A 25,971-nucleotide genomic window follows, 5' to 3' on the forward strand; every position below is an offset into this window, starting at 1 on the left:
TGAGAAGAATGTGTAATCTGCTGTTTTTGGATGTAATTTCCTGTAGATATCTATTAAATCAAGCTGATTTATTGTGTCATTTAAACTTTGTGTTTCCTTATTAATTTTCTGTGTGGATGATCTGTCTATTGGTGTAAGTGGGGTGTTAAAGTCCCCCACTATTATTGTGTTCCTGTTGATTTCCTCTTTCATAGTTGTTATTTGCCTTATGTATTGAGGTGCTCCTATATTGGGTGCATATATATTTATAATTGTTATCTCCTCTTCTTGGATTGATCCCTCAATCTTTATGTCCTTTCTTGTCTCTTGTAACAATTCTTATTTTAAAGTCTATTTTATCTGATATGAGTATTGCTACTCCAGCTTTCTTTTGATTTTCATTTGCATGGAATATCTTTTTCCATCCCCTCACTTTCAGTCTGTATGTGTCCCTAGGTCTGAAGTGGGTCTCTTGGAGACAGCATATATATGGGTCTTGTTTTTGTATTCATTCAGCCAGTCTGTGTCTTTTGGTTGGTGCACTTAGTCCATTTACATTCAAGGTAATTATCAATATGTATGATCCTATTACCATTTTCTTAATTGTTTTGTTTTTATTTTTGTAAGTCCTTTTCTTCTTTTATGTTTCCTGCTTAAAGAAGTTCACTTAGCATTTGTTGTAGGCTGGTTTGGTGGTGCTGAATTCTCTTAGCTGTTGCTTGTCTGTAAAGCTTTTGATTTCTCCATCGAATTTGAATGAGATCCTTGCTGGGTAGAGTATTCTTGGTTGTAGGTTCTTCCCTTTCATCACTTGAAATATATCATGCCACTCCCTTCTGGCTTGCAGAGTTTCTGCTGAGAAATCAGCTGTTAACCTGATGGGAGTTCCCTTGTGTGTTATTTGTCATTTTTCCCTTGTTGCTTTTAATAACTTTTCTCTGTCTTTAATTTTTGTCAGTTTGACTACTATATGTCTTGGCATGTTTCTCCTTGGATTTATCATACCTGGGACTCCTTGTGCTTCCTGGACTTGGGTAGCTATTTCCTTTCCCATGTTAGGGAAGTTCTCAGCTATAACTCTTCCAGTATTGTCTCAGGTCCTTTCTCTCTCTCTTCTCCTTCTGGGACCCCTATAATGTGAATGTTGGTGCATTTAATGTTGTCCCAGAGGTCTCTTAGGCTGTCTTCAGTTCTTTTCATTCTTTTTTCTTTATTCTTTTCTGCATCAGTGATTATCACCATTCTGTCTTCCAGGTCACTTATTTGCCCTTCTGCCTCAGTTAATCTGCTATTGGTTCCTTCTAGTGTATTTTTCATTTCAGTTATTGTGTTGCATATCTCTGTTTGCTCTTTAATTCTTCTAGGTCTTTGGTAAACTTTTCTTGCAACTTTTCGATCTTTGCATCCAGTCTTTTTTCAAAGTCCTGGATCATCTTCACCATCATTATTCTGAATTCTTTTTCTGGAAGAGTGCCTATTTCCACTTCATTTAGTTGTTTTTCTGGTGTGTTATCTTGTCCCTTCATCTGGTACAAAGTCTTATGCCTTTTCATTTTCTCTGTCTTTCTGTGGCTGTGGTTTTCAGTTCCATAAGATGAAATAGTGCTGATACTGCTTGATACTGCTGTCTGCCCTCTTGTGGAGGAAGCTGTCTAGGAGGCTCGTGGGTGCTTCCTGATGGGAGGGACTGATGGTGGGTTGGGCTGCATGGGCAGAGCTCAGTAAAACTTTAACCTGATTTGGTGGACAGAGCTCAGTGACACTTTAATCTGCTTGTCTGCCAATGGGTGGGGCCGTGTTCCCATCTTCTTAGATGTCTCGCCTGAGGCGACCCAGCACTGGAGCTTACAGGCTCTTTGATGGGGCTAATGGTGGACTCTGGGAGGGCTCATGCCAATGAACACTTCCGCAAACCCCTGCCACCAGTGCCCCTGTCTCCTCGGTGAGCCACAGCTTCCCCCCACCTCTGTAGGCAACCCCCCAACACCAGCAGGTAGGTTCATTCAGTCTCCTATGGGGTCACTGCTCCTTCCCCCAGGTCCTGGTGAGCGCACTTTTTTGTGTGCCCTCCAAGAGTGGAGTCTCTGTTTCTCCCAGTCCTGTGGAGGTCCTGCAATCAAATCCCGCAGGCTTTCAAAGTCAGATTCTCTGGGGATTCCTCCTCCCATTGCTGAACCCCCAGGTTTGAAAGCCTGACATGGGGCTCAGAACCCTCACTTTACTGGGTGAACTTCTGTGGTATAACTGTTCTCCAGTTTGTGAGTCACCCACCCAGCATTTATGGGATTTGATTTTAATGCGATTGCGCCCCTCCTACCGTCTCATTGCGGCTTCTCCTTTGTCTCTGCATGTGGAGTGTTTTTTTGTTGTTGCTGAGTACCAGTGTCTTTCTGTCGATGATTGTTCAGCAGTTAGTTGTAATTCTGGTGCTCTTGCAATAGGGTGTGAGTGCATGTCCTCCTACTCCACCATCTTGATTCCTCTCTCCTTAGTATGTTGATTATAGTTGTTTTATATTCCTGATCTGATGATTCCCACGTTCCTGTCATGTCTGGATCTGCTGCTTCCTCTGTGTCTTCAAACTGTTTTTTGCATGTTAGTAAGCCTTGTTTTTTCTTTTTTTTCTTTTTATTTATTTATTTTATTTATTTATTGGCTGTGTTGGGTCTTCATTGCTGCACGTGGGCTTTCTCTAGCTGCTGTGAGCAGGGGCTACTCTTCCTTCTGGTGCACAGGCTCCTCATTGTGGTGTCTTCTCTTGTTGCAGACCACCGGCTCCAGGCACATGGACTTCAATAGTTGCGGCACACAGGCTCCATAGTTGTGGCTCATGGCCTTAGTTGCTCTGCGGCACGTAGGATCTTCCCAGAGCAGGGCCCAAACCCATGTTCCTGCATTGGCAGGCAGATTCTCAATCAGTTCACCACCTAGGAAGTGCTTGTTTTGTCTTTTGATATCTGGACATGATGTACAAGGTTAAAGGAACTACTGTTAGTAAACCTTTAGTGAGGAGGTGGTGAGGTGTGGGGAGAGAGGAAGCTGCTATATCCTGTGATTAGGTCTCAGTCTCTCAGTGAGCCTGTGCCTCTGGCCTGTGAATGCCACAAGAGTTTCTCTGTTTTCTTCTTCCCCTAGGATGGGACAGGATGGCTAGAGTGGGCTAGGGTTGGGTATTTCCCCTCCCAGGTCAGGTATGTTCTAAGGAAACCCCAGCAGGCTAGGCTGCAATTAACTAGTCTCTCCTCAAAGCAGAACTTGTTAAGAAGAACCCAGGGCTCTGGTGATTTCAAAGTGGTTTTTTCCCCTCCCAGCCCCCACCAAAAGCACAAAGTGACTCTCCTATGACATTTGCTGAGAGAAATATCACAAAATTCACAAAACTGTGGGATCTCCCTAGAACTTGGTTTTCCTGGAGGTTCTGCCTGCCAAACATCTACAAACTGAGCCTCCAACAATCTACGGAGGATAAATATATCCATTATACATCCATTGTACTACACGTTTTCCTACCCTGGGTCTTGTTCCTGAGGTGTTTCCACTCATAAGTCTCTGCTCCAATAAGCCTGGATTCCCTCTACTCACTGGTCTACCTCTCCAGTCTGGGAGGCAGTGATGTTCCATGTGTTCTCACCTCTGTTACATTGAGGAATTTTCAGAGTTCCTTGTTTTCATCATTGTTAGGTTGGAAAGTTGACTTCCACGAGAAACCAAAAGCCAAAACTCTATGACTGATGTTTTATTGTTATTTTGTATCCAGGAACTGTGATCAAGTGTGAATTCTCAAACGTGGACACTGATTTACCAGCAACTATATTAAATTTAGTTGGACAGTCATATAATCTCAGCAATGTTTTTGCATTGTTCCATTTCATTTTCCTAAGTTAATATGTTATTATTACAGGCAGGATGACCATACGTTCTCAGAGAGGTAGGGTATAACATTGTCTGTCTCAGGTCAAATATGCATATATTCAGGACATATTATTTAACAGCAATTACTAGTCAATCATGATATTGACCATGTGAGACATGGTTCTAAGTTCATGGACTTTACAGGCTTCTGGAGAATCGGGATATATGAGTAAATATAAATAACTACAAAATAAGAACAGGGAAATTATAACTGATACCATGCTTATGTTCTCTAGGTGGAGACTACTCTGTAGACTACATCAATGTCTCCCTGCTCAAGAGATGGAAAAAGAAAGAAACGTTTTCCAGTGTTGGTTGTGTAAGAAGCCTGCTGATGTCATCACCAGCACGGCCTCCTTTCTGCTCCAGGACACTCTGAAGTCCTCTCCATGTCTTTTCACAAAGATGCCCTGAGAAACCAAGGGGAGGTGGTCCTGACCACCATCTTGCTGTTACAGATGGTGGTTGGGACGCTGGCCAATGCCATCCTTTTCCTCCTCAACATCTCTCCCATCTGGCTTGGCCACAAGCAGAGACCCACACAGACGATCCTCACACACATGGTTGTGGCCAATCTCTTGATTCTTCTCTCCCCCAGGGTTCCCCACATAATGGCAGCTTTTGTTCCCAGGACCCCCCTCTCCACTCTCGGGTGTAAATTCATATATTATACACAGAGAGTGGCTCGCAGCGCCACCCTGTGCTCCACCTGTGTCCTGAGCACCTATCAGTCCTTCACCCTCATCCCCAGGAGACAGGAGTGGATGATGCTCAGAGGAAGAGTCCCCAAGGTCATTGGTCCTTCCTGCTGCGCCTGCTGGATACTCAGTTTCTTAATGCACATCTATGTCCCTGTGACAGTCACTGGTCCCCAGGACACAAACAACTATACTGATACCCAAGGCAAGTGGTTCTGCTCCACCTCAGCTCCTAAAGCAGGCTTTTTCTACCTGTGGTCCATCTCTGATGCCGTGTTTATTGGCCTCATGGTCTGGTCCAGTGGCTCCACGGTGCTTCTCCTGTGCAGACACCACCAGAGAATGCAGTGTATTCGCACCCCCGCTGGGCAGCACAAATGCCCCCCTGAGACCAGAGCCGCCCACACCATCCTGCTGCTGGTGGTCACCTTTGTCATCTTCTATGTGCTGGATTGCATTTTGGCTTTTTATATCGCTGCCATTTTAGACTTGCGCCTGTGGTTGCTGCATACCGCGAACATTCTGGCTTCCTGTTTCCCCTCGTTTAGCCCCCTCCTGCTGATCCTCAGGGATCCTAAAACTCCTCGGTTCTGCTCTTGGGGTGAAGTGGTAAATACGTAGAAGAGGCTTCAAGCATAACCACAACTTCTCTGTTCTGTGATATTTATTCACGACCATTTATACTGAAGTAGAATTAAAACATAACATGATACTAGTTTCAACTGGGCAACATATAAATGCAGTATTTATATATAATGGAAAATATGACAAGTCTGGTTAATATCGTCTCTATACACAGATGCAAAAATGTTTCTTGTGGTGAGAACTTTTAAGACTGACTCTCTTAGCAACTTTCACATATGCAATAGAGTATTATTAGATATTATTACCATGTGGTACATTACCGCCCCATGAATTATTACTTTATAAGAGGAGGTATGTGCCTTTTTTTTTTTATTAATTGTTTTCTGTTCTTTTCTTTTCGGGCTGTGCCTGGTGGATGCAGGATCTTAGATCTGTGATCAGAGATCCAGCTTGGGCCCTGGCAGTGAAAGCATGGAGTCCTAATCACTGGACCACTGGGGAATTCTCTCTACCTTTAGACATTTATACTCAGTACCACATTTTTACATAAAATCCAATGAACTCAGAAGGTCAATTTTATATTAGTGCTGCCTTGGGAGATCTGAAAGTCAATCCAGGAAATATCAGCTCAAAATTGATCCACGAAAATAGTCAGGAAATGGGTTATCCTCCTGGTCAGCGTGATTCTCTGAAAGAAATGTCCTTTCTTCAGGAACATGTGAAATGGGTCCGTGCACATTCATTCTCATGTCAGCGTGGCTCACACCTGACAACTCTTGGCACTTATTCCAATATTGGTCCAGATAAACGTTACTCCAGGGTGAGGGGAGAGTTTATTTTAAGATAAAGATAAGAAACCTGGAAAATGGGGGAGATTTTCTAGACTATTTTGTGTCTTAATTTCACTTATATTTCTGTAATACGCTGTCATGTTACACAGAATATCAATATTGTGCAATCAGCTGCTTTACCTTTGAAGGTGGATTTTCTTTCCCAGGTTGACTCTCAGTAAATCTGATTGATGTGGTGAATGAAGTAATAGGAAGGAAATAGTAGACGCTGCCCTCTTCCTATTTGTCACTTAAATGTTTAGTTTTCATCACGGAAATGCAGAGTCTTGGAACTTAGTTTTTTACTTTAACCTAATTGCTGTTTTCTGTTTCCCTTTTCCTTATATCTTCTTTTGCAAATACTGGCATTTTTAATATTCCATTTTTAAAACTGCTAGTCCTAAAGTATAACTATTTGTATTGATTGCTGTAGCCATTATGTATAGATTCCCAAAGTAGTATATTTTCATTAGAACTACTATGACCATTCCAAAGCATATGTAAGAATATATATGTTTCACCCAAAGGACAGAGACTGGCTGAATGGATACAAAAACAGACCCATATACGTGCTGCCTACAAAATGCTCACTTCAGATCTAGAGACACACACAGACTGAAAGTGAGGGGATGGAAAAAGGTATTCTACACACATGAGAATCAAAAGAAAGCCAGGATAGCAATACTGATTCAGACAAAATAGACTTTAAAATAAAGATTGTTATCAGAGACAAAGAAGGACACTGCATATGATCAAAGGATCAAGCCAAGAGGAAGATAGAACAATTGTAAATAGATACGCACCCAACAAAGGAGCACCTCCACATATAAGGAAAATCCAGTGTGTGTGTGACCCTCACAGCCCCTCTCCGTTCAGATGAGCCCATTGCAGGAGCTCAGTAGCCACATGGGACTGGAGTTTTCACACTGCCCAGCCCACATCTGGACACTTTCACCAGCTCAGCTAGATGTCAGGTGATGAATCACGTGTTTCAAGTATCACAGCCCGGATATTAGTGGTTCTTTTTGTATCTTCGTAACCTAGTGCTCGGAATGATACATAGTAGGTCCAAAGTATCTCTGAGTGTTTGAACATGTCAGGCAGCATCTGCATGGTGAATAATTATTCAACATATTAAAGCCATTATCATGGGACTTCCCTGGTGGTGCAGTGGTTAAGAATCTGCCTGGCAGTGCAGGGGACATGGGTTCAATCCCTGGTCCTGGAAGATCCCATATGCCTCAGAGCAACTAAGCCCATGTGCCACAACTCCTGAGCCCCATGCTGCAGCTACTGAAGCCCACGCACCTAGAGCCCATGCTCTGCAACTAGAGGAGCCATCACAATAAGAAGCACTCCCACCACCGTGAAGAGTAACCCCCACTCCCCACAACTGGAGGAAGCCCGTGCACAGCAATGAAGACCCAACACAGCCGAGGAAATAAAAACAAACAAACAAACATTACCATGCACATTTTGCCAGTCAGGGGCCATAAATGGACAACTTTTTTTTTTTGGAGTATAGTTGCTTCACAATATTGTCTTAGTTTATACTGTACAGCAAAGTGAATCAGCTATACGTATACATATATCTCCTCTTTTTAGGATTACCTTCCCATTTAGGTCACCACAGAGCATTGAGTAGAGTTCCCTGTGCTGTACAGTAGGTTCTTTTAAGTTATCTACTTTATACGTAGTATCAATAGTGTGTATACATCAATCCCAGTCTGCCAATTCATCCCACCACCACCCCCTTTTCCCCATTGGTATCCATGTTTTTTCTCTATGTCAGTGTCTCTATTTCTGCTTTGTAAATAAGATAGTCTATACCAAGTTTTTCAGATTCCACATATGTGTGTTAATCTACGATATGTGCTTTTCTGTTTCTGACTTACTTCACTCTATATGACAGTCTCTAGGTCCATCCATGTCTCTACAAATGACCCAATTTCATTCCTTTTTATGGCTGACTAATATTCCACTGTATATATATACCACCTCTTCTTTATCCATTCCTCTGTTGATGGACATTTAGGTTGCTTCCATGTTCTGGCTATTGTACATAGTACTGCAATGAACATTGGGGTGTACATCTCTTCCTGAATCATGGTTTTCTCTGGGCATATGCCCAGTAGTGGGATTGCTGGGTCATATGGTAGCTCTCTTTTTAGGTTTTTAAGGAATCTCCATACTGTTCTCCATAGGGACTGTATCAGTTTACATTTCCACCAACAGTGCAGGAGGGTTCCCTTTCCCTCCACACCCTCTCCAGCATTTATTGTTTGTTGATTTTTTTATTTTGGCCATTCAGACCGGTGTCAGGTGATACATGATTGTAGTTTTAATTTGCATTTCTCTAATGATGAGTGATGTTGAGCATCGTTTCACGGGACTCTTGGCCATCTGTATGTCTTCTTTGGAGAAATATCTTTTTAGGTCTTCTGCCCATTTTTCTCATCGGGGTGTTTGTTCTTTTGCTATTGAGCTGCATGAGCTGTTTGGAGATTAATCCTTTGTCTGTTGATTTATTTGCAAATATTTTCTCCCATTCTGAGGGTTGCCTTTTTGTCTTGTTTATGGTTTCCTTTGCTGTGCAAAAGCTTCTAACTTTAATTAGGTCCTGTTTGTTTTTGTTTGTTTGTTTGTTTTTATTCTTATGCTCTAGGAGGTGGGTCAAAAAAGATGTTTCTGTGATTTATGTCAAAGAGTGTTCTGCCTATGTTTTCATCTAAGTGTTTTATAGTGTCTGGCCTTACATTTTGACCTTTAATCCATTTTGAGTTTATTTTTGTCTATGGTGTTAGGGAGTGTTCTAATTTCATTCTTTTCCATGTAGCTGTCCAGTTTTCCCAGCACCACTTATTGAAGTGGCTGTCTTTGCTCCACTGTATATGCTGGCCTCTTTTGTCAAAGATTCGGTGACCATATGTGCATAGGTTTTTCTCTGGGCTTTCAATCCTGTTCCATTGATCTCTATTTCTGTTTTTGTGCCAGTACCATACTGTCGTGATTACTGTAGCTTTGTAGTATATTCTGAAATCAAGGAGCCAGATTCCTCCAGCTCCAGTTTCTCATGATTGCTTTTGCTGTTTAAGGTCTTTTGTGTTTCTCTACAAGTAAAAATTTTTGTTCTAATTCTGTGAAAAATGCCATTGGTAATTTAATAGGGATTGCATTGAATCTGTAGATTGCTTTGGGTAGTATAGTCATTTTAACAGTATTGACTCTCATGAATGTACAACTTTAAAGAAGCAGTAGCTGTGCTATCTTCCTGGCTTATCAGGAAAAACACATGTTCATGAGATGTGGACGTGTCTGCTGCCTTCATGCACCAATTCACTGCAGAAGGAGCCTGATGGGCAGGGTCTACTGAGCCCCTTGTGCTCCACGGTCCCTCAGAAGAATGACATCAGGTCTACTTCCGAGGTAATGGGCCAGGTTTCAAAGGTCCAATTATCAATTTAAATTTCCAACTAGCAATAGATCATTCCAATAATCAATTTGAAGAATTCTAATGTTGTCTCTCTATTCCTAATAAATTCTTATTCCTAACCCATGTCTGTGTGTCCCGGAATGCATCTTACGAGGGCTAATGGCCTAGAACACAGGGAGAGCTGGAGGTCCAGTGAGAGGTTCCAGGAGGGGCTCTATGGGTGACTTAAACAAATGACAACCTCCTTGCAGAGTCATGTGGACATGAGGGAGACCTGAGGATGCTGAGGAAGGAGACAGTGGTTTCAAAGGGGGTATTTTCCAGATTACACTGACCTCAGCCACAAATAGCAAGCGTTGTGGAACTTAAACTAGGGGAAAGATCAGCCTCCAGATCATATGCTGGTGATCAGGGTGAACATACTTTGGGACAGTTTGGAAACGTGAGGCCATGAAGGAACATGCCCAACGGGAACCATAGTGAAGGGAGCCCCAGGTGCACTTTGAGTGTCCCTTCCCCCCAATTATGACTTTCCCTCTAAACTTGGATTCTCCCACAGGGAACATGGAAAACTTCCCCTGCCCTCTGCTCAGCTGCTCATGTAGATCTTCTCTGTAATTGCCAGGAGTTGTCACAACTCCCCAGATGTGGATGAGGGGGACGAGCACTGGGGGTAAGACGTGCTCCTCACAGGAGACGCCCCAGACTCTCCATGCAGACAGTGTCAGCTGTGCTGCAGGTGACGTGATGATGGCACCTCTGTGGGGAGATCGGGTTCAGGGACCCCGTCCCTATAACGGTGGCCCATCCTGATGGACACGTCCCTGCACAGAGCTCTGGAGCCGCGTCCAGGCAGGTGAGTGCTTCCTTGTGTTCTGTCTCAGGGCAGAAAACAGGAGAGAAGGGCTCTCCCCCAGGAGAGGAGCTCAGGGTTGCATGGTCAGCAGCCTTGGGCAGGACAGGTGCTCACCCTGCCCCGTTCCTGCCCTGGCTGGGCAGGTAGAAGATGGGAATGTGCTGGGGGGTGTGGCAGGGTGGGACCATGATCATGAGATTCAGTGCTGGTATTTGGGTCCTAGTGTCCCTGACAAGGAGGGAAGAAAGTGGGGGGGTCTCTGGAATGTGATCCAATCTTGGATGAACCACTCCACCATGTACCCAAGTGTCTGCTTATTCTCCCAAACCTCACAGAGGTTTAGGCTTGGGTGTGACTACATATGGGACATTGATGTGCAGAGTCTGGGTTATAACTTCAAACTCCTGACGCATCAACTAAGGTCCATTGGCATATAGTTACTTACATGTACAGACAGATATTCACAGAGAAAGATAGCCTGTGCTGAAATGACATTGTGTTGCCTTTTTTTGTTTCTTTTCTGAAATCCTGTTGCAGTAGGGTGCTGCTGCCTCAGTATTCCTCCAAAATATGGGGGGTCAAATTTTTCTTTATGTTCTGTATTGTGTGTGTGTGTTTGAGAGAGTACTGCTTTGTGTGTGTGTCAGGCAACAAGGGGAGAAAGAAAAAAATTACTGAGAAGAACTCTATTAAATTTTCAAGTCTCAGGAATAGTTGGGCTGGTGGAACATAGCTGAACTATCCTTCCCGCTTTACATTTTAATATCCTTCCCTCATATTCCTAGTAGTGAAGGATAATTCAGTAAAATTTTCTGTAGCTTTTACTGCTGCTACTACTAATGCCATATTAGAGCACTTTGTTCAAGCTACTGTGATCAACCATGAACATGAAAACATGTGTGCACGTCAGCCGTTTTTTGTTTGTTTTTCAAATTCAAACAATTCTTAAAAATCTCATTGAACTATGAGCTTCTCAACAGAAGTAGCATCTTTTCTCTCTCTCCACATTTCCTCCATCATGGTACCTGGAACATGGTAAGCACTGAGTTATTTTTGTTTCAATAATACTTAAAAAATTTTTTTCTTTTACTAAAAGGAAACTTTTAATGTTCATTTTAAAAAAGGCACCATATAGTGACAGGAGTCAGTCATTTCTTGTCCCATTTGACCCCCCACTTTCTGTCCCCATGCCTGGAAAATGGAAGAGGGTGACCCAGAACTGGGTAAGTTCAGTCACTGCTCTCTGGCTATAGAATATGTATAATTATATTCTTTTCAGATTCTTTCCCTTATAGGTTATTACCAAATAATGAATATACTTCCCTGTGCTATACAGTCGGTTCTTGTTGTTTATTTTATATATGGTAGTGTGTATATGTTAATCCCAAACTCCTAATTTATCCTTCCCCCACTTTTCCCCTTTGGTAACTGTAAGTTTATTTTCTATGTCTGTGAGTCTCTTTCTGTTGCAAATGAAAGTTATCTTCTTCTTTATTTTTAAAATTTATTTATTTATTTATTTATTGGCTGTGTTGGGTCTTCATTGCTGCACGTGGGCTTTCTCTAGTTGCGGCAAGCAGGGGCTACTCTTTGTTGTGACGTGCGGGCTTCTCATTGCGGTGGCTTCTCTTGCTGTGGAGCACGGGCTCTAGGTGTGCAGGCTTCAGTAGTTGTGGCTCAAGGTCTCAATAATTATGGCTCGTGGGCTCTAGAGCTCAGGCTCAGTAGTTGTGGTGCACGGGCTTAGTTGCTCCGTGGCATGTGGGGTCTTCCCGGACCAGGGCTTGAACTCATGTCCCCTAAATTGGCAGGCAGATTCTTAACCACTGCATCACCAGGGACATCCCAGAAGTTATCTTCTGATGCAAATGATTCCCAAATGCACAACCATATAGACAGGAGTTTTGAGTTCTTTTCATTTCACTGTTATGCCAGCTTTTGCATCTATGTTCTGTATCAATGCCTACTTTACATTTCTTATGAGGAAATAGAGACACAGAGAGATAAATAAAATTCCCCAAGTTGGACTAAGCTAACAAGTGGGTGATCTTGACATCAAACAAGAGCTGTCTGGTCCAGTGGCTGAAATTTTAACCTGTGCATGACATCTACCTACTGTCCTATTAATACCCCATATTCTACATGACGGAATAAGGTTTTGAGACTTTAAAGAGGTGTTCTAACGTCCCAGCAGCAGTGAGGGGGTGCCAAGGAAAAGATCTGGTGAACCCCAAGCTTATGGTCATGAGCTATTCACTTTGCCACTGCCCGCAATGTCTGCACAGACTATCACAAGAGAAAACCGATTTTCCAGAAGAGAAGGGAGTCTTGGTAACTCTGGGATTTTGTTGCAAGTTCTCATCTCCTTTCCTGCACCTGACAATGGCTTCTGAATCCTATAGAAATATTACAGATTACGGCCTCTGGGACACATTACTCCTTTCATCAGAACATTTCAACATTTGCATTCTACCTGACGGAAACTTGGTATTCCCTCATAAGGGCTCAGATCAAAATTCACTTTTACATGACACCATAGGTGCTATAGGCAATTTTTTTGAGCTCAGATCGCTAGCTGACTCTGATTTGTAAAACCCAGAACAAAGTAAAAAGTCAGACAAGATGTAGGAACACAAAAACTAATGAAGATGTAAAACCATCTGCTGTGTAGTGGGTCTAACATTCACGGTGTTTATTTTTTTTTTTAAGTTTTAAACATATCTCATTCATATTTACTGAATTTTTCAGGTTTATAGTATAAATATAATTTTTCAGTAGCAATTTTTAATACTCTGAATATGTGCATAAATGTGAATAATCATAATATTATATTTTTCAGAGAGAGAAAATAATTTTAAATTAAAGAGTTGATTCATGGAAGCCAGGAATTTATGTTAGTGAAGTTCACTTTGTCTCTGCTCATTCTGTTTAGAACTCATTCCATTATACTGAAACAGATTACCAGACAAGATGTTAAACTAAACTGTGAAGCATTGTCTAGTAATATTATATTATCCATTTGTTCTTTGCAGGTATCTTAGGTTCTTTTGCTACTACTTTGTATAGTGTTTATTTTTTGGTGTGGACTAAGAGGTCACTCAGACAAAGCTCTCCTGGACCCGACTTCTCAGCAAGTTCAGATCTGTGGGATTTAAAATTTTTTTTTATTTTTTGGCCGTGCCACACGACATGTGGGATCCTAGTTCCCTGACCAGGGATTGAACCTGGGTCCCCAGCAATGGATGTGCGAAGTCGTAACCACTGGACCACCAGGGAATTCCCTGTAGAATTATTAATAACTTAAAATCTTTGGCCAGTGAGGAGCTTTTCTATACTGAATATAATATTTGAGGACATTTTAGGGTCATATTGAATATTCAGAAGGCTGTTGATTTTTTTGGAAGGTTTTTTGTCACCAGTCACTCTGGTGAACAATGTTAAGAGTTCTCCAAAGCTGACAGTTGATTCTCTTGCAATTTCAATGAGTTGGAGAACCTTATAATTTGAACGTTAGTTTGCATATTTCTATTTCATTGTCTTAGGCTGATGTGTTATAATTGATGACCGTGAACTCTAGGGGGGTCCAGTGCCCTTGTCTCTCTTTCGCATACTCACTTACTAAGTACGTATTACTTATCATTTATTTATGGCTCGTCCACAGTTTTGAACTGGACAGGCCATGGCTCCGAAGTCCATGCTACCTGGCATTCTAGCGAAGAGTCAGACGATACGGATAAATAGAACTAAATAAAAAGTAATAATGGAAAAATGTGATTGGTGTCAGTGATATGTTCTCCAGGTGAAGCCCCTGCCGTGGAATGTGTCCGTGTCTCCCCTTACAGGAGAACAAAAGGGCCGGGATCCTTGTACCAGGTTATGTAACTAAGGGGAGTCCTCACGTCTGCACTGGCTGGGCCTGCTCGTCCCTCTAGGCCCCTCGGCGGCTCTGTCCACATCTCCTCAGAACAATGCCCTAGGAGGTACTGTTGGTGGGATGTAAGTGGGTGCAGCCACAATGGAGAACAGTGTGGAGGTTCCTCAGAAAACTTAAAATAGAACTACCATATGATCCTGCAATCCCACTCCTGGGCATATACCCAGGCAAAACTATAACTCAAAAAGATACGTGTATCCCTCTGTTCATTGCAGCGCTATTCACCATAGCCAAGACATGGAAACAAGGTAAATGTCCTTCGACAGATGAATGGATAAAGAAGATGTGGTGCATATATACAACTGAATACTACTCAGCCATGAAAAAGACAGAAATGATGCCATTTGCAGCAACGTGGATGCAGCTAGAGATTATTACACTAAGTGATGTAAGTCAGAAAGGCAAACACCATATGATACCGGTTGTATGTGGAATCTAAAATATGGACAAACAAACCTATGTGTGAAACAGAAACAGAATCATGGACATAGAGAGCAGACTGGTGGTTGCCTAGGGGGAGGGGTAGAGGAGGGGTGGAATGGGAGTTTGGGATGAGCAGATGCAAAGTATTATATATATAGAATGGATAAACAATACGGTCCTACTGTGTAGTACAGGGAACTGTATTCAATATCCTGTGATGAACCATCACGGAAGAGCATATTGAAAAAACAGTGCCTATATGGGTATAACTGAATCACTTTGCTGTGGAGCAGAGATTGGCACGACATTGTAAATCAACTGTACTTCAATAAAATAATAATAATAATAACAATAATAAACAACACTCTAAGAACCCCAAGAAAAATGACTCTGAAAATCATCTTCCTTTTCCAGTTGGTGGTTGGGTCTCTGGCCAATGTCATTCTTTTCTTCCAGAACATCTCTCCAATCCTGCTTGACTACAAACAGAGACCCACACACATAATTCTCACCCACATGGCCGTGGCTAATTTCCTGGTTCTTCTCTCCTCTGGGATTCCCCACATGATGACAGCTTTTGTTTCAAGGAACCCCCTGTGCAGTCTTGGGTGTAAATTTGTACATTATATACAGAAGGTGGCTCGCAGCTGCACCCTGTCCTCCACCTGTGTCCTGAGCACCTATCGGTCCTTCACTCTCGTCCCCAGGAGAGTGGAGTGGGGGATGCTCCGAGGAAGCGCCCCCAAGGTCATTGGTCCTTCCTGTTGCACCTGCTGGGTGTTCAGTTTCTTAATGAACATGTATATTCCTGTGAAACTTACTGGTCCACAGGACACAAGAAATGATACCGACACCGATAGGAAGTGGTTCTGTTCAACCTCAAGTTGCAGTGCAGACATTGGTTGTCCTGTGGTCCATCTCCGATGCCGTGTTTATTGGCCTCATGGTCTGGTCCAGTGGCTCCACGGTGCTTCTCCTGCACAGACACCACCAGAGAATGCAGTGTATTCACACCCGCACTGGCTGCCACCAATGACCCCCAGAGACCAGAGCCGCCCACACCATCCTGATGCTGGTGCTCACCTTTGTCATCTTCTACGTGCTGAATTCTATTTTTGCTTTTTATGTCAGTGTCTTTTTAGATTCTCGTCTGTGGCTAATGCAGACCTCTCATGTTTTGGTTGCATGTTTTCCCACTGTTTGCCCCTTCCTGCTGCTCCTGAGGGGTCCGAGAACTTCTAGGTTCTGCTCCTGAGTTGTCAGAAGTCATGGGTGAAGTGTTAAATATGCAGAAATCAGCTTCCATAATAATCATAATAATAATCAGAATTACTCTCTTCTATAACTGTTTTCTTAGTAGCAACCTGTCACAGAAAATCCACGAAAATCTTAGAAGATCAATCTCATACTGGTGCTGTATTGGAAGGTCTGAGTCAATAGGTGAAATATTGACGTGAAAAAATTGCGACAAATTATTGAGGAAGTCAGTTTCGCCCTCAACCAGGACAGCTGCCTGAAAGATATCTCCTTTCTTCAGGAACAATTGCAGTGTCTGCACTGTTTTATATCCATGAGAGTGTGGCCAATAGCTAACATATATTGGCACATGATCTAGTATTGGTCAAGATAACTGTCACTCCAGGCTGGGCATGAATTTTACTTCATAGATGAAGATAACATGGGTGGAACACGAAGAAAAAGAAAAATAAAGGTGTTTTTTGACATTATTTTGTATCTTTGTTTCTCTCACATTTCTCAAATATGTTGTAGTGTTACACAGAAAATCAGTCTTGTTCAGTGAGTTGCTTCCTATTTAATCCTCACAGATTTTTCTTTTTTTAACATGGCTAACCCTCAGTGAAGTTTACTGATTGGTTGGATGCAGCCATATGAAAAGGGAGAAGAAACTGACATCTTTATATTTTTCACTTGAATATTTAGTTTTCATCATTGAAAAGCAGAAACTTGAGGCTAAGGTTTCTGTTTGTCCTATTTGCTTTTTTCCTCTCCTTGTTTTTACTTTTTGCCTTCTTTTGGGGCAGCGTGATATTTTTATTTATTTATTTATTATTAAAGCTTAATTGCTTTACAATGTTATACTAGTTTCAGGTGTGCAACACAGTGATTTGATATTTTTGTAGATTATACTCCATTTAACCTTATTATAAGACTTTATTATAAAATACTGGCTAGGTTCCATGTGCTGTACGTTATGTCTTTGTATCTTATTTATTTTATACCTAGTAGTTTGTACCTCTTAAGCCCCTTGCACTATTGTGCCCCCTACACTAGTTTGTTATCCGTATGAGTCTGTTTCTGTTCCGTTACATTTGTTCATTTGCTTTATTTTTTAGAGTCCACATATAAATGATAACATATAGTATTTTCTTTCTCTGTTTGACCTACTTCACTAAAGCATAATACCCTCCAGGTCCATCCATGTTGCTGCAAAATTTTATTCTTTCTTATGACTGAGGAATATTCCATTTTGTGTTTATAGATATACGAACCATCTTCTGTAACCATTCATCTGTTGATGGACATTTAGGTTGCTTCCTTGTCTTGGCTGTTGTAAATAGTGCTGCTGTGAACACAGGGGTGCATGTACCTTTTCCAAGTCGTGTTTGTTTTTTCCAGATGTATACTCAGGAGTAGAATTGCTGGATCATGTAGTAGTTGTATTCTTACTTTTTTGAGGACCTTCCATGCTATTTTTCACAGTGGGTGTACCACTTTATAGTCCTACCAACAGCATACAAGGGTTCCCTTTTTTCCACATCCTTGCCAACATTTGTTACATGGAGACTTCTTGATGATGGCCATTCTGACAGGTGTGAAGTGATATCTTATTGTGGTTTTGATTTTCATTTCACGAATCAGTGATGATTAGTGATACTGAGCATCGTTTCATGGGCCTCTTGGCCATCTGTATGTCTTCTTTGGAAAAAATATCTATTCAGTTCCTCTGCCAAATTTTTAATCAGATTGTTTGGAGTTTTATTTTTTTGTTTTCTGTTGAGGTATATCAGTTCTTTGTATATTTTGGTTATTTCCCCCTTATTGGCTATATAGTTTGCAAATATTTTCTCCCATTCCGTAGGTTGTCTTTTCATTTTCTTGATGGTTTCCTGTGCTTTGCAGAAGCTTTTGTTTGATGGAGTCCCACCTGTTGATTTTTGCTTTTGTTGCTTTTGGTTTTGTTGTGAGGTTAAAAATATTATCCCAAGACCTGTGTCAAGGAGATTGCCACTTATGTTTTCTTCTAGCAGTGTTATGGTTTTAAGTCTTACGTTCAAATCTGTTATCCATTTTGAGTTTGTTTTTGTGTGTGGTGGAAGACAATAGTAGGGTTTCATTCTTTTGCATGTGGCTGTCCAGTTTTCTCAGCAGCATTTATTGGAGATACTACTATGTCCGCATTATATATTCTTGGCTCTTTTCTTTTTTTGGCAGATTTTTATTTAATTTTATTTATTTATTTATTATTTTTTGGGGGGTACACCAAGTTCAATCATCTGTTTTTATACACATATCCCCATATTCCCTCCCTCCCTCTACTCCCCCCGCACCCTCCCTCGAATCCCCCCCACCCTCCCCATCCCAGTCCTCTAAGGCATCTTCCATCCTCGAGTTGAACTCCCTTTGTTATACAACAACTTCCCACTGGCTATCTATTTTACAGTTGGTAGTATATATATGTCTGTGCTACTCTCTCGCTTCGTCTCAGCTTCCCCTTCATTCCCCGCCCCCTCCCAAACCTCGAGTTCTCCAGTCAATTCTCTGCATCTGTGTCCTTGTTCTTGTCACTGAATTCATTATTTTTGGCTCTTTTGTCATAAGTTGACTGACAGTGTGTGTGTGGGTTTATTTCTGGGCTGTCTATTCTATTCCATTGATCTATGTGTCTATTTTTATGTCAATACCACACTGTTTTAATTACTCTTGCTTAGTAATAGAGTGTGAAATAAGGGGGGGGAGTGCCTCCAGCTATGTTTTTCTTCCGCACAATTGCTTTGGCTATTTGGGGTCTTTGAGAGGTTTCTTATAAATACTAGGATTATTTGTTTTATATCTGTAAAAATGTTGTTGGCATTTTAACAGGAATTGTGCTGAATCTGAATTATTTTCATCTTTAAAATTAAAAAAGAACAGAAACAATAAATGCTGGAGAGGATGTGGAGAAAAGGGAACCCTCCTACACTGTTGGTGGGAATGTAAATTGGTGCAGCCACTATGGAAACAGGATGGAGGTTTCTCAAAAAACTAAAAATAGAGTTACCATAGGATCCAGCAATTCCACTCCTGGGCATAGATCTGAAAAAAACAAAAACACTAATTCAGAAAGATACATGCACCCCGATGTTCATAGCAGCATTATTTACAGTTGCCAAGATGTGGAAGCAACCCAAGTGTCCATCAACAGATGAATGGATAAAGATGATGTGGTCCATATACACAACGGGAGAGGTTCAGCCGTACAACTTGTGTCCTGGGATTCCCTCTGTTCACCTCTGGCCGCCATTACTGGGAGGTGGGTAGGGTCCAGCCAAGAGTGGGATGTGGGCGTTTGCAAAGAATCTGTGCTTTGCCGAGGGAAGGTTCAGCTGGCTCCAGATCTTGGCTCCTGGACTGTGAGTTTGAGAAATGGAGACGTCTTCTCTGCCCACACTGTGCCTTCCACTGTTCTCAAGGTGAGCCCCCGGTTACATCGAGTGGGGATTTTCCTGGATATGAATATTGGGATTGTTTCCATTTATCACGTTGGTGATGGATCCTGTATATTTACATTCACTAAAGTTTCTGCTGCGGAGCCACTGCTTCCATTTTTCTCTCCTGCATATCTGACTGAGGATGCTCAAAGCTTGCTGAGAACCTGTCCTGTGATGAATCTAGGCACTGATGTCCTCCGATAAATCCAGGGCAAAGCAAATGAAACTCTGACTACGGAAACATGGGTAGAAAGTTCTTGTGTACACACAGCTGTGGATGGGAACGTTCCTGTTTGCTACACATTTGGTACAAAAGCGTAACAGGAAATTGTGGGACAACTCATGAATCATTAACACAAATTGTATCAGGGAAACTTACGTTTCCAGAATTAGTGTGATGGTTTCAGGACTTGTTTATTTGTGTTCCAATTATTATGTTCTTTCAGATCAATTTCTAAATTTTTTTAATTGTCTGTAAGCTTAACTTAGTGTGTAATGGAGGTTATAAACTACATAAAGCTCATTTGTGACTCTTCAGATTCATTTTTCTGTGTATTATGGAAATAAGACGTGTTTCAACAGTAAAAATGTGTGCATGTATTCAGTGTCATTCAACAACTGAAAAACATGCAGTCATTTCAAGAGCACCTTGAGCTCTGTGGGCCGTATTCCATTTCTGTCGGACGTTGCCAGTCACGCTCCGACCCTTCTGCCCCTCGGCTGGACCCACCTGGCTGTGGCAGGAGGCCTGGCAGAACCTGGGAGGGTGATTTAGTCATTGGGGGACACTCACCATCTTATGGACCATGTGAAGCTGTGACGATAAACAAAATGAAGACCCTGTCCTTTCTCTAGCTTTTGTATAAAATCAAAGTCAGTTGACTTCCCTCGGGACAGAGTATTCAGTCCAGTGCCCCTAAATGCACACTCACACACTGCCTGGCACAGAGATGGCCTCAGACAACACTTGCTGAGTTAATAAATGCCTCCGTCCTGCAGACCTTGGTCCCTCCAATGTGCCTTTTGGAGAAACTTGAGAAGGGAAGAAGAAATTCCACCAGAGGGGACCCACCTTCTGTCCACAAGCTTCCCCTGCGGCCTCCACCTGCTTCCACGGACCGCTCAGCTGTGGAGGGAGCTTCCCCGGCAGGGGCTTTTACTGTATATGGTTCCCATTTCCTCCATAGTCACATTCCTTAACCTAGTCAAATTTTGATTTATTTCTGGAATATGTGAGGTTTTATTGAAGGTAGGGAGGTGACCACAAACAAAGGAAAACAATTTATCCTGGGGGTCATTTTATTTTTAGCAATATTGTTAATAGTAATAAAACACCCTTCTAGGTCTAAGGTGGAGCCGCCCCTACTTACTGCTGCCAGGTCAGCTCACTGAATCTTAGACAGCTCCTGTTTCCCTGTAAGAGCTCCACTCGATCATAAACAGAGTAGATCCCATCAGCCTACCTCCAATAGCCAAGCCACCTCTGGACCCTGTACCTATTTCCTATTTCTTCTCACCCAAACGACCTTTCATATGTGGTCCCAATCAATCAGATATTTTCTAATTTTTTACTTCCTTGTTCTTTACTCTTCATTCTATAAGAGTCTCCTGCTTCTTCTGTCCTATTTTACAGTTCTATGAATAGGGACTGACTGTTTCAAAAATGTTAAAACCTACCGCCTAAAATACATCCTTTACTTATTTTTAATAATATAGCTAAAATATTAATTTTTTATCCTTCTGAGATTGACCTGGAATATTATAAGTTGATGATAACATTTGGACAAGGAAGGAAGTTTTGACACACGCTACAAAATGGGTGAACCTTGAAGATATTGTGTTACATAAAGGGGCACCCATCTCAAAAAGAAAAATATGCTATGACCCCACATACAAAGACCATTAAGGAGTTGAATTTATAAAGACAGAAAGAATGGTGGTTGCCAGGTCCTGGGAATTCATGTTAAAATAGTTATTGTTTAATGGGTACAGAGTTTCAGTTTTGCAAACAAAAAGATTTCTGGAAGTGGTGTATAATGATAATTGCAGCACAACATGAATGTACTTAATACCACTGAATTGTCCCCTTTAAAATGGTTAAGGTGGTAAATTTCATGTTCTGTGTATCTTGCTGCAATTCTTTAAAAATGAAAAACTGAGTAGAATTAAGAGTGGTGTGTGCAGAAACATCAGGCTTAAAACATACGTGTAAGTGGAGTCAAGGAAGTTGTAGTGACAGAGAAAAGGACAGAAATTAACTGGAGAAGTACGTGCTGAAAAGGTCCCACTTTGGGCCCAAAAGTATCTATTTACTACTCCAAGAAGCTCAAGAAACCCTAAGTACAAAAGCTAAGAAAACTATATCTGGACATTATCATACTCAAACTAATAAGGGACAAAGGTAAAGAGAAAATCTTAAAAATTGCAAGAGAATAATGACATATTCATAACGTTGCATCTCTACAACTAGTAATATTGACATTTTGGGTTGAAATACTTTTTGATATGGAGAGATGACCTATGCCTTGTTTGTTATTTTGCAAGCTTTCTGGGTGCTACTCTCTTATTTTCTCTTACTGTCCTGTTAACGTCTACAGCATCTGTAGTGATGTTGCTTCTTCATTCCTTATACTACAGGTAATGTGTGTCCTCTCGCTACCCCAACCTCTTTCTTGCTGTAAGTAAAGAGTTATCCATTTTGTTGATCTTGTGGAATCCAACATTAAGTTTCTTGACTTTATCTCATATTTCTCAATTTTCTGTTTTATTGATAGCCACCGTGGTTTTTATTACCTCTTTCCTACTGTATCTTCTGCAGGTCAATTGCTCCTGGTGTACTAGCTTAAAGTGGAAGATTCTATAACTGATCATGGTACTTTCATCCTTGCTAATAAAGTTTTCGATGCTGTACATCTGCCTCTAATATTTAGGGGCATCTACATTTTGATACTTTGTGCTTTTGTTTTCATTCAGTTCATGGTATTTTCTAATTCTCTTATAATTTCATCTTTGCTCTCTATTTATAAGTGTGGTGTGTCATTGTCACACATGGAGGGATTTCCCAGAATTTTTGCCTCTGATTTCTAATTTAATTCTCTTGCCATTAGAGAACATGTATAGAGAATGAGTATATTATATCAGTTTTGTAATTAATGAGTGTTTCTTCTGGACCTATATATTTTCCTGGTTCAAAATTTACGTGTAGCCACATTAAAGAAAGTGAACAGAAACTGTCAATTATTTTGGTATCACAAATATTGCCATTTAGAGCTGTAATCAATTCTGAAAAGGTCTTGACAAGATAGTTCACAATCTGTCTATCTTAACACACGTTTGAAATCTAGTGTCATGTGGCTACCATACTAGACAGCCCAGATCTGGACCCTTTCACAAGTTCAGTGAAAAGTCTAATGATGAATCATGTCTTTTAAGTAATCAGCATTTGAAATATCAGAACCAGGATGATGCGTATTTCTGTTTGTATCTTCATTAACTAGTACTAGGGGTGGCACACAGTAGCTTCATAGCACCTCCATGTGCTTAAATGGGTGGGGACAGATTCTGAGGATGAATAGTCATTCAACACATTAAATCGTTATAATACACATTTTCCTCAAGTAGAGACCACAGAAACAATTTAAAGAGGCAGTAGCTGTCCTATCTGACTGACTTATCTTTTAAAATCCATGTACCTGAAATGTGGACATGTCTGCTGGCCCCAGTGCATCAGTTCCCTGCAGAAGGAGCCCACTAGGAAGATTTATGTGCCCTTTTTTTCCTATCGCCTAAGAGAAGACTTGCACCAGGCCCATCTGCCAGATGATGGAGCTGGTTTCAAATATTCAATTTTCAGTTGAAATGTCTAAATATCAGTTGATTACTTCAATGTCAAATTTAAAGACTTCTAGTAGATCTCTGTGTTCCTTAACCATTGCTTCTTCCTAATCCCTCCCTGTATGTCCACTAATGCTTATTTCCACCCCTAATTTCCTAGGACACAGGGACAGGCTGGTGGTCCAATGAGAGACTCAAGGATGGGGCTCCATGGGTGACAGAACAAATTACAACCTCCTTGCAGAGTCACGTGGACAAGAGGGACCTGAGGATTCTGAGGAGAAAAACACTGGTTTCAAAGGGGGTATTTTCCAGATTAAAGACCTGAGGCCATAAATAGCAAGGGTCGTGGAACTTAATCTTGGGGAAAGACCAGCTTCCAGATCATATGCTGACGATAAGTGTGGACAAACTTTGGAACAGTTTGGAAACGTGAGGCCATGGAGGAATATGCCCAATGGGAACCATAGTGAAGGGAGCCCCAGGTGCACTTTGAGTGTCCCTTCCCCCCAATTATGACTTTCCCTCTAAACTTGGATTCTCCCACAGGGAACATGGAAAACTTCCCCTGCCCTCTGCTCAGCTGCTCATGTAGGTCCTCCCCGTAATTGCCAGGAGTTGTCACGAGTCCCCAGACGTGGATGAGGGGGACGAGCCCTGGGGGTAAGACGTGTTCCTCACGGGAGACGCCCCAGGCTCTCCATGCAGACAGTGTCAGCTGTGCTGCAGGTGACGTGATGATGGCACCTCTGTGGGGAGATTGGGTCCAGGGACCCCGTCCCTATAACGGTGGCCCATCCTGATGGCCACGTCCCTGCACAGAGCTCTGGAGCCATGTCCAGGCAGGTGAGTGCTTCCTTGTGTTCCATCTCAGGGCAGAAAACAGGAGAGAAGGGCTCTCCCCCAGGAGAGGAGCTCAGGGCTGCATGGTCAGCAGCCTTGGGCGGGACAGGCGCTCACCCTGCCTTGTCCTGAGCTGCCCTGTTCATGCCCTGGCTGGGCAGGTAGATGGTGGGACTGTGCCGGGGGGTGTATCTGAGGGGGACGAAGTCATGAGTTCACTGCACATCCCTGTGCCCTGGAGTTCCTGACAGTGAGGGAAAGCGGGACGGGGTCACTGTGGAACCTGTGCCAAGCCTTGTATGGCCAGAGCCACTTAGCTTCTCAATCATGTAGAAAAGGGTCTTCGGGATTTTTCAGACCTGACAGATTAGGGTTGGGTATGAATATAGGATGAGAAACTTATGTGCAGGGTTTGGGTTAGAACTTAAAGTTCTTGCAACAGAAAATAAGACCTAGTGTCACACACACACACACACACACACACACACACACACACACACACACACGCGCGCGCGCGCGCACACGCAGTGCTGCACAGAGAAATACGTGGCCCTGAAACAACACACACGGTTTTTCTGTTTCAACCCCTCTTCAGCTGGATGCACTTGCTTCACTAATTTCTGCAAAGATACTCCCTCACCATTGTGTGTGGGTTTTGTGTCACGTGTGTAAGTGATGCATGTATTTTTCTCAATTAAATGGGAAAACCTTGTGTCCTTCCTTAATCCGAGGCAGCAGGGGAAGGAAGAAGAATTTGCTGTGAGATGAAATCCAGCTAATTTTCAAGAATACAAAAGATGTGACTGATGGAACACAATCAGGGTACACACTTTTTTAGAGGTAAATAGGAGTTAGAATAACATTGGTTGTGGTAATTCCACTTTGAATTTTATACTCAGAGATGCACTGGAATGCACCTTGGGTGATGCTGTGGTCTGATGTTCGTGTTCCCCAGAATTCATATGTTGAGACCTAAGCCCCAAACATGATCGTGATGGGGGAGGGCCTCTGGAGGTGCTTAGGTCATGGGGTGCCCTCACACGTAGGATTCATGCCCTTCTTTTAAAAAGCTCCAGAGAGCTCCGTAGCCCTTTCCATCGTGTGAGGACTCAGGGAGAAAGTGCCAGCCATGAGTCAGGAAGAGGGCCTCACCAGACAGGGACCATGCCGCAGCCTCGATCTTGGACGTCCAGCCTCCAGAACTGTGAGCTATGAATTCCTCTCATTTATAAGCTGCCCAGTTGCTACAGTTTGACATTTGGATAAAGCAGCTCAAACGCACTAAGACAGGCCAATATTGATAAGGACTCCAGGTGGTTGTCAGGGTTAGAACCACGACGCCATCAGAGGCAATTTCTGAAAAAGGTTTAGATTCTACACGGGAAGCAAAGTGCTCCCACCCTCCCCAGCTCTCCCTGTGTCCCTCCATCCAGGGCCGTGTTCCTGACTCCCTGCTCCACTGTCCTGGGCACACTGTGAGCTCTCCTAGCAGGACTTCCTCATTCTCTTAGGAGGTCTCCACAGAGCAGTCCTGAGTTCTGTGCTCACCTGGGATGAGGTGAGCTACAGTCTCCTCTGCTGGTTCAGCATCACATTAATTTCTGCAGCTCCCACTGTATTGTATACACTCTTTTGTTTTGTTTGTTTTGTATTTTGTTTGTTTGTTTGTTTGGCTTTTGGCCACGCTGCATGGTATATGGGATGTTAGTTCCCTAACCAGGGATCGAACCCGCACCCCTGGGTAGTGGAAGTTCAGAAGTCCGGTGTCTGTACTCTTTTTTTCTCTTTAATTTAATTTGATTTATTTATTTATTTACTTATGTAGCTGCATGGCATGGCTTGTGGAATCTAAGTTCCCCAATCAGGGACTGAACCCAGGCCCGAGGCAGTGAGAGCTTGGAATCTTAACCACTGGAAAACCAGGGAATCCCCCCG

General features: G+C 42.3%; 1 protein-coding gene and 2 pseudogenes across 1 annotated transcript; all 3 read left to right on the forward strand.

The window, feature by feature from the left end:
• Window positions 1-4,280: 4,280 nt before the first annotated feature.
• Window positions 4,281-5,210, forward strand: LOC130838204 (vomeronasal type-1 receptor 4-like). Its single transcript, XM_057710935.1, has one exon. It carries the CDS (start codon window positions 4,281-4,283, stop codon window positions 5,208-5,210), a length of 930 nt encoding a protein of 309 aa, XP_057566918.1.
• Window positions 5,211-15,034: 9,824 nt separating this feature from the next.
• LOC130838205 (vomeronasal type-1 receptor 2-like) lies at window positions 15,035-15,905 on the forward strand (annotated as a pseudogene).
• A 315-nt stretch (window positions 15,906-16,220) lies between these two features.
• On the forward strand, window positions 16,221-19,583 carry LOC130838206 (ret finger protein-like 3; annotated as a pseudogene).
• The last annotated feature ends 6,388 nt before the right edge of the window (window positions 19,584-25,971 follow it).

The sequence above is a fragment of the Hippopotamus amphibius genome, chromosome 16, assembly GCF_030028045.1.
Source record: "Hippopotamus amphibius kiboko isolate mHipAmp2 chromosome 16, mHipAmp2.hap2, whole genome shotgun sequence".
In the NCBI taxonomy this organism is placed as follows: Eukaryota; Metazoa; Chordata; class Mammalia; order Artiodactyla; family Hippopotamidae; genus Hippopotamus; species Hippopotamus amphibius.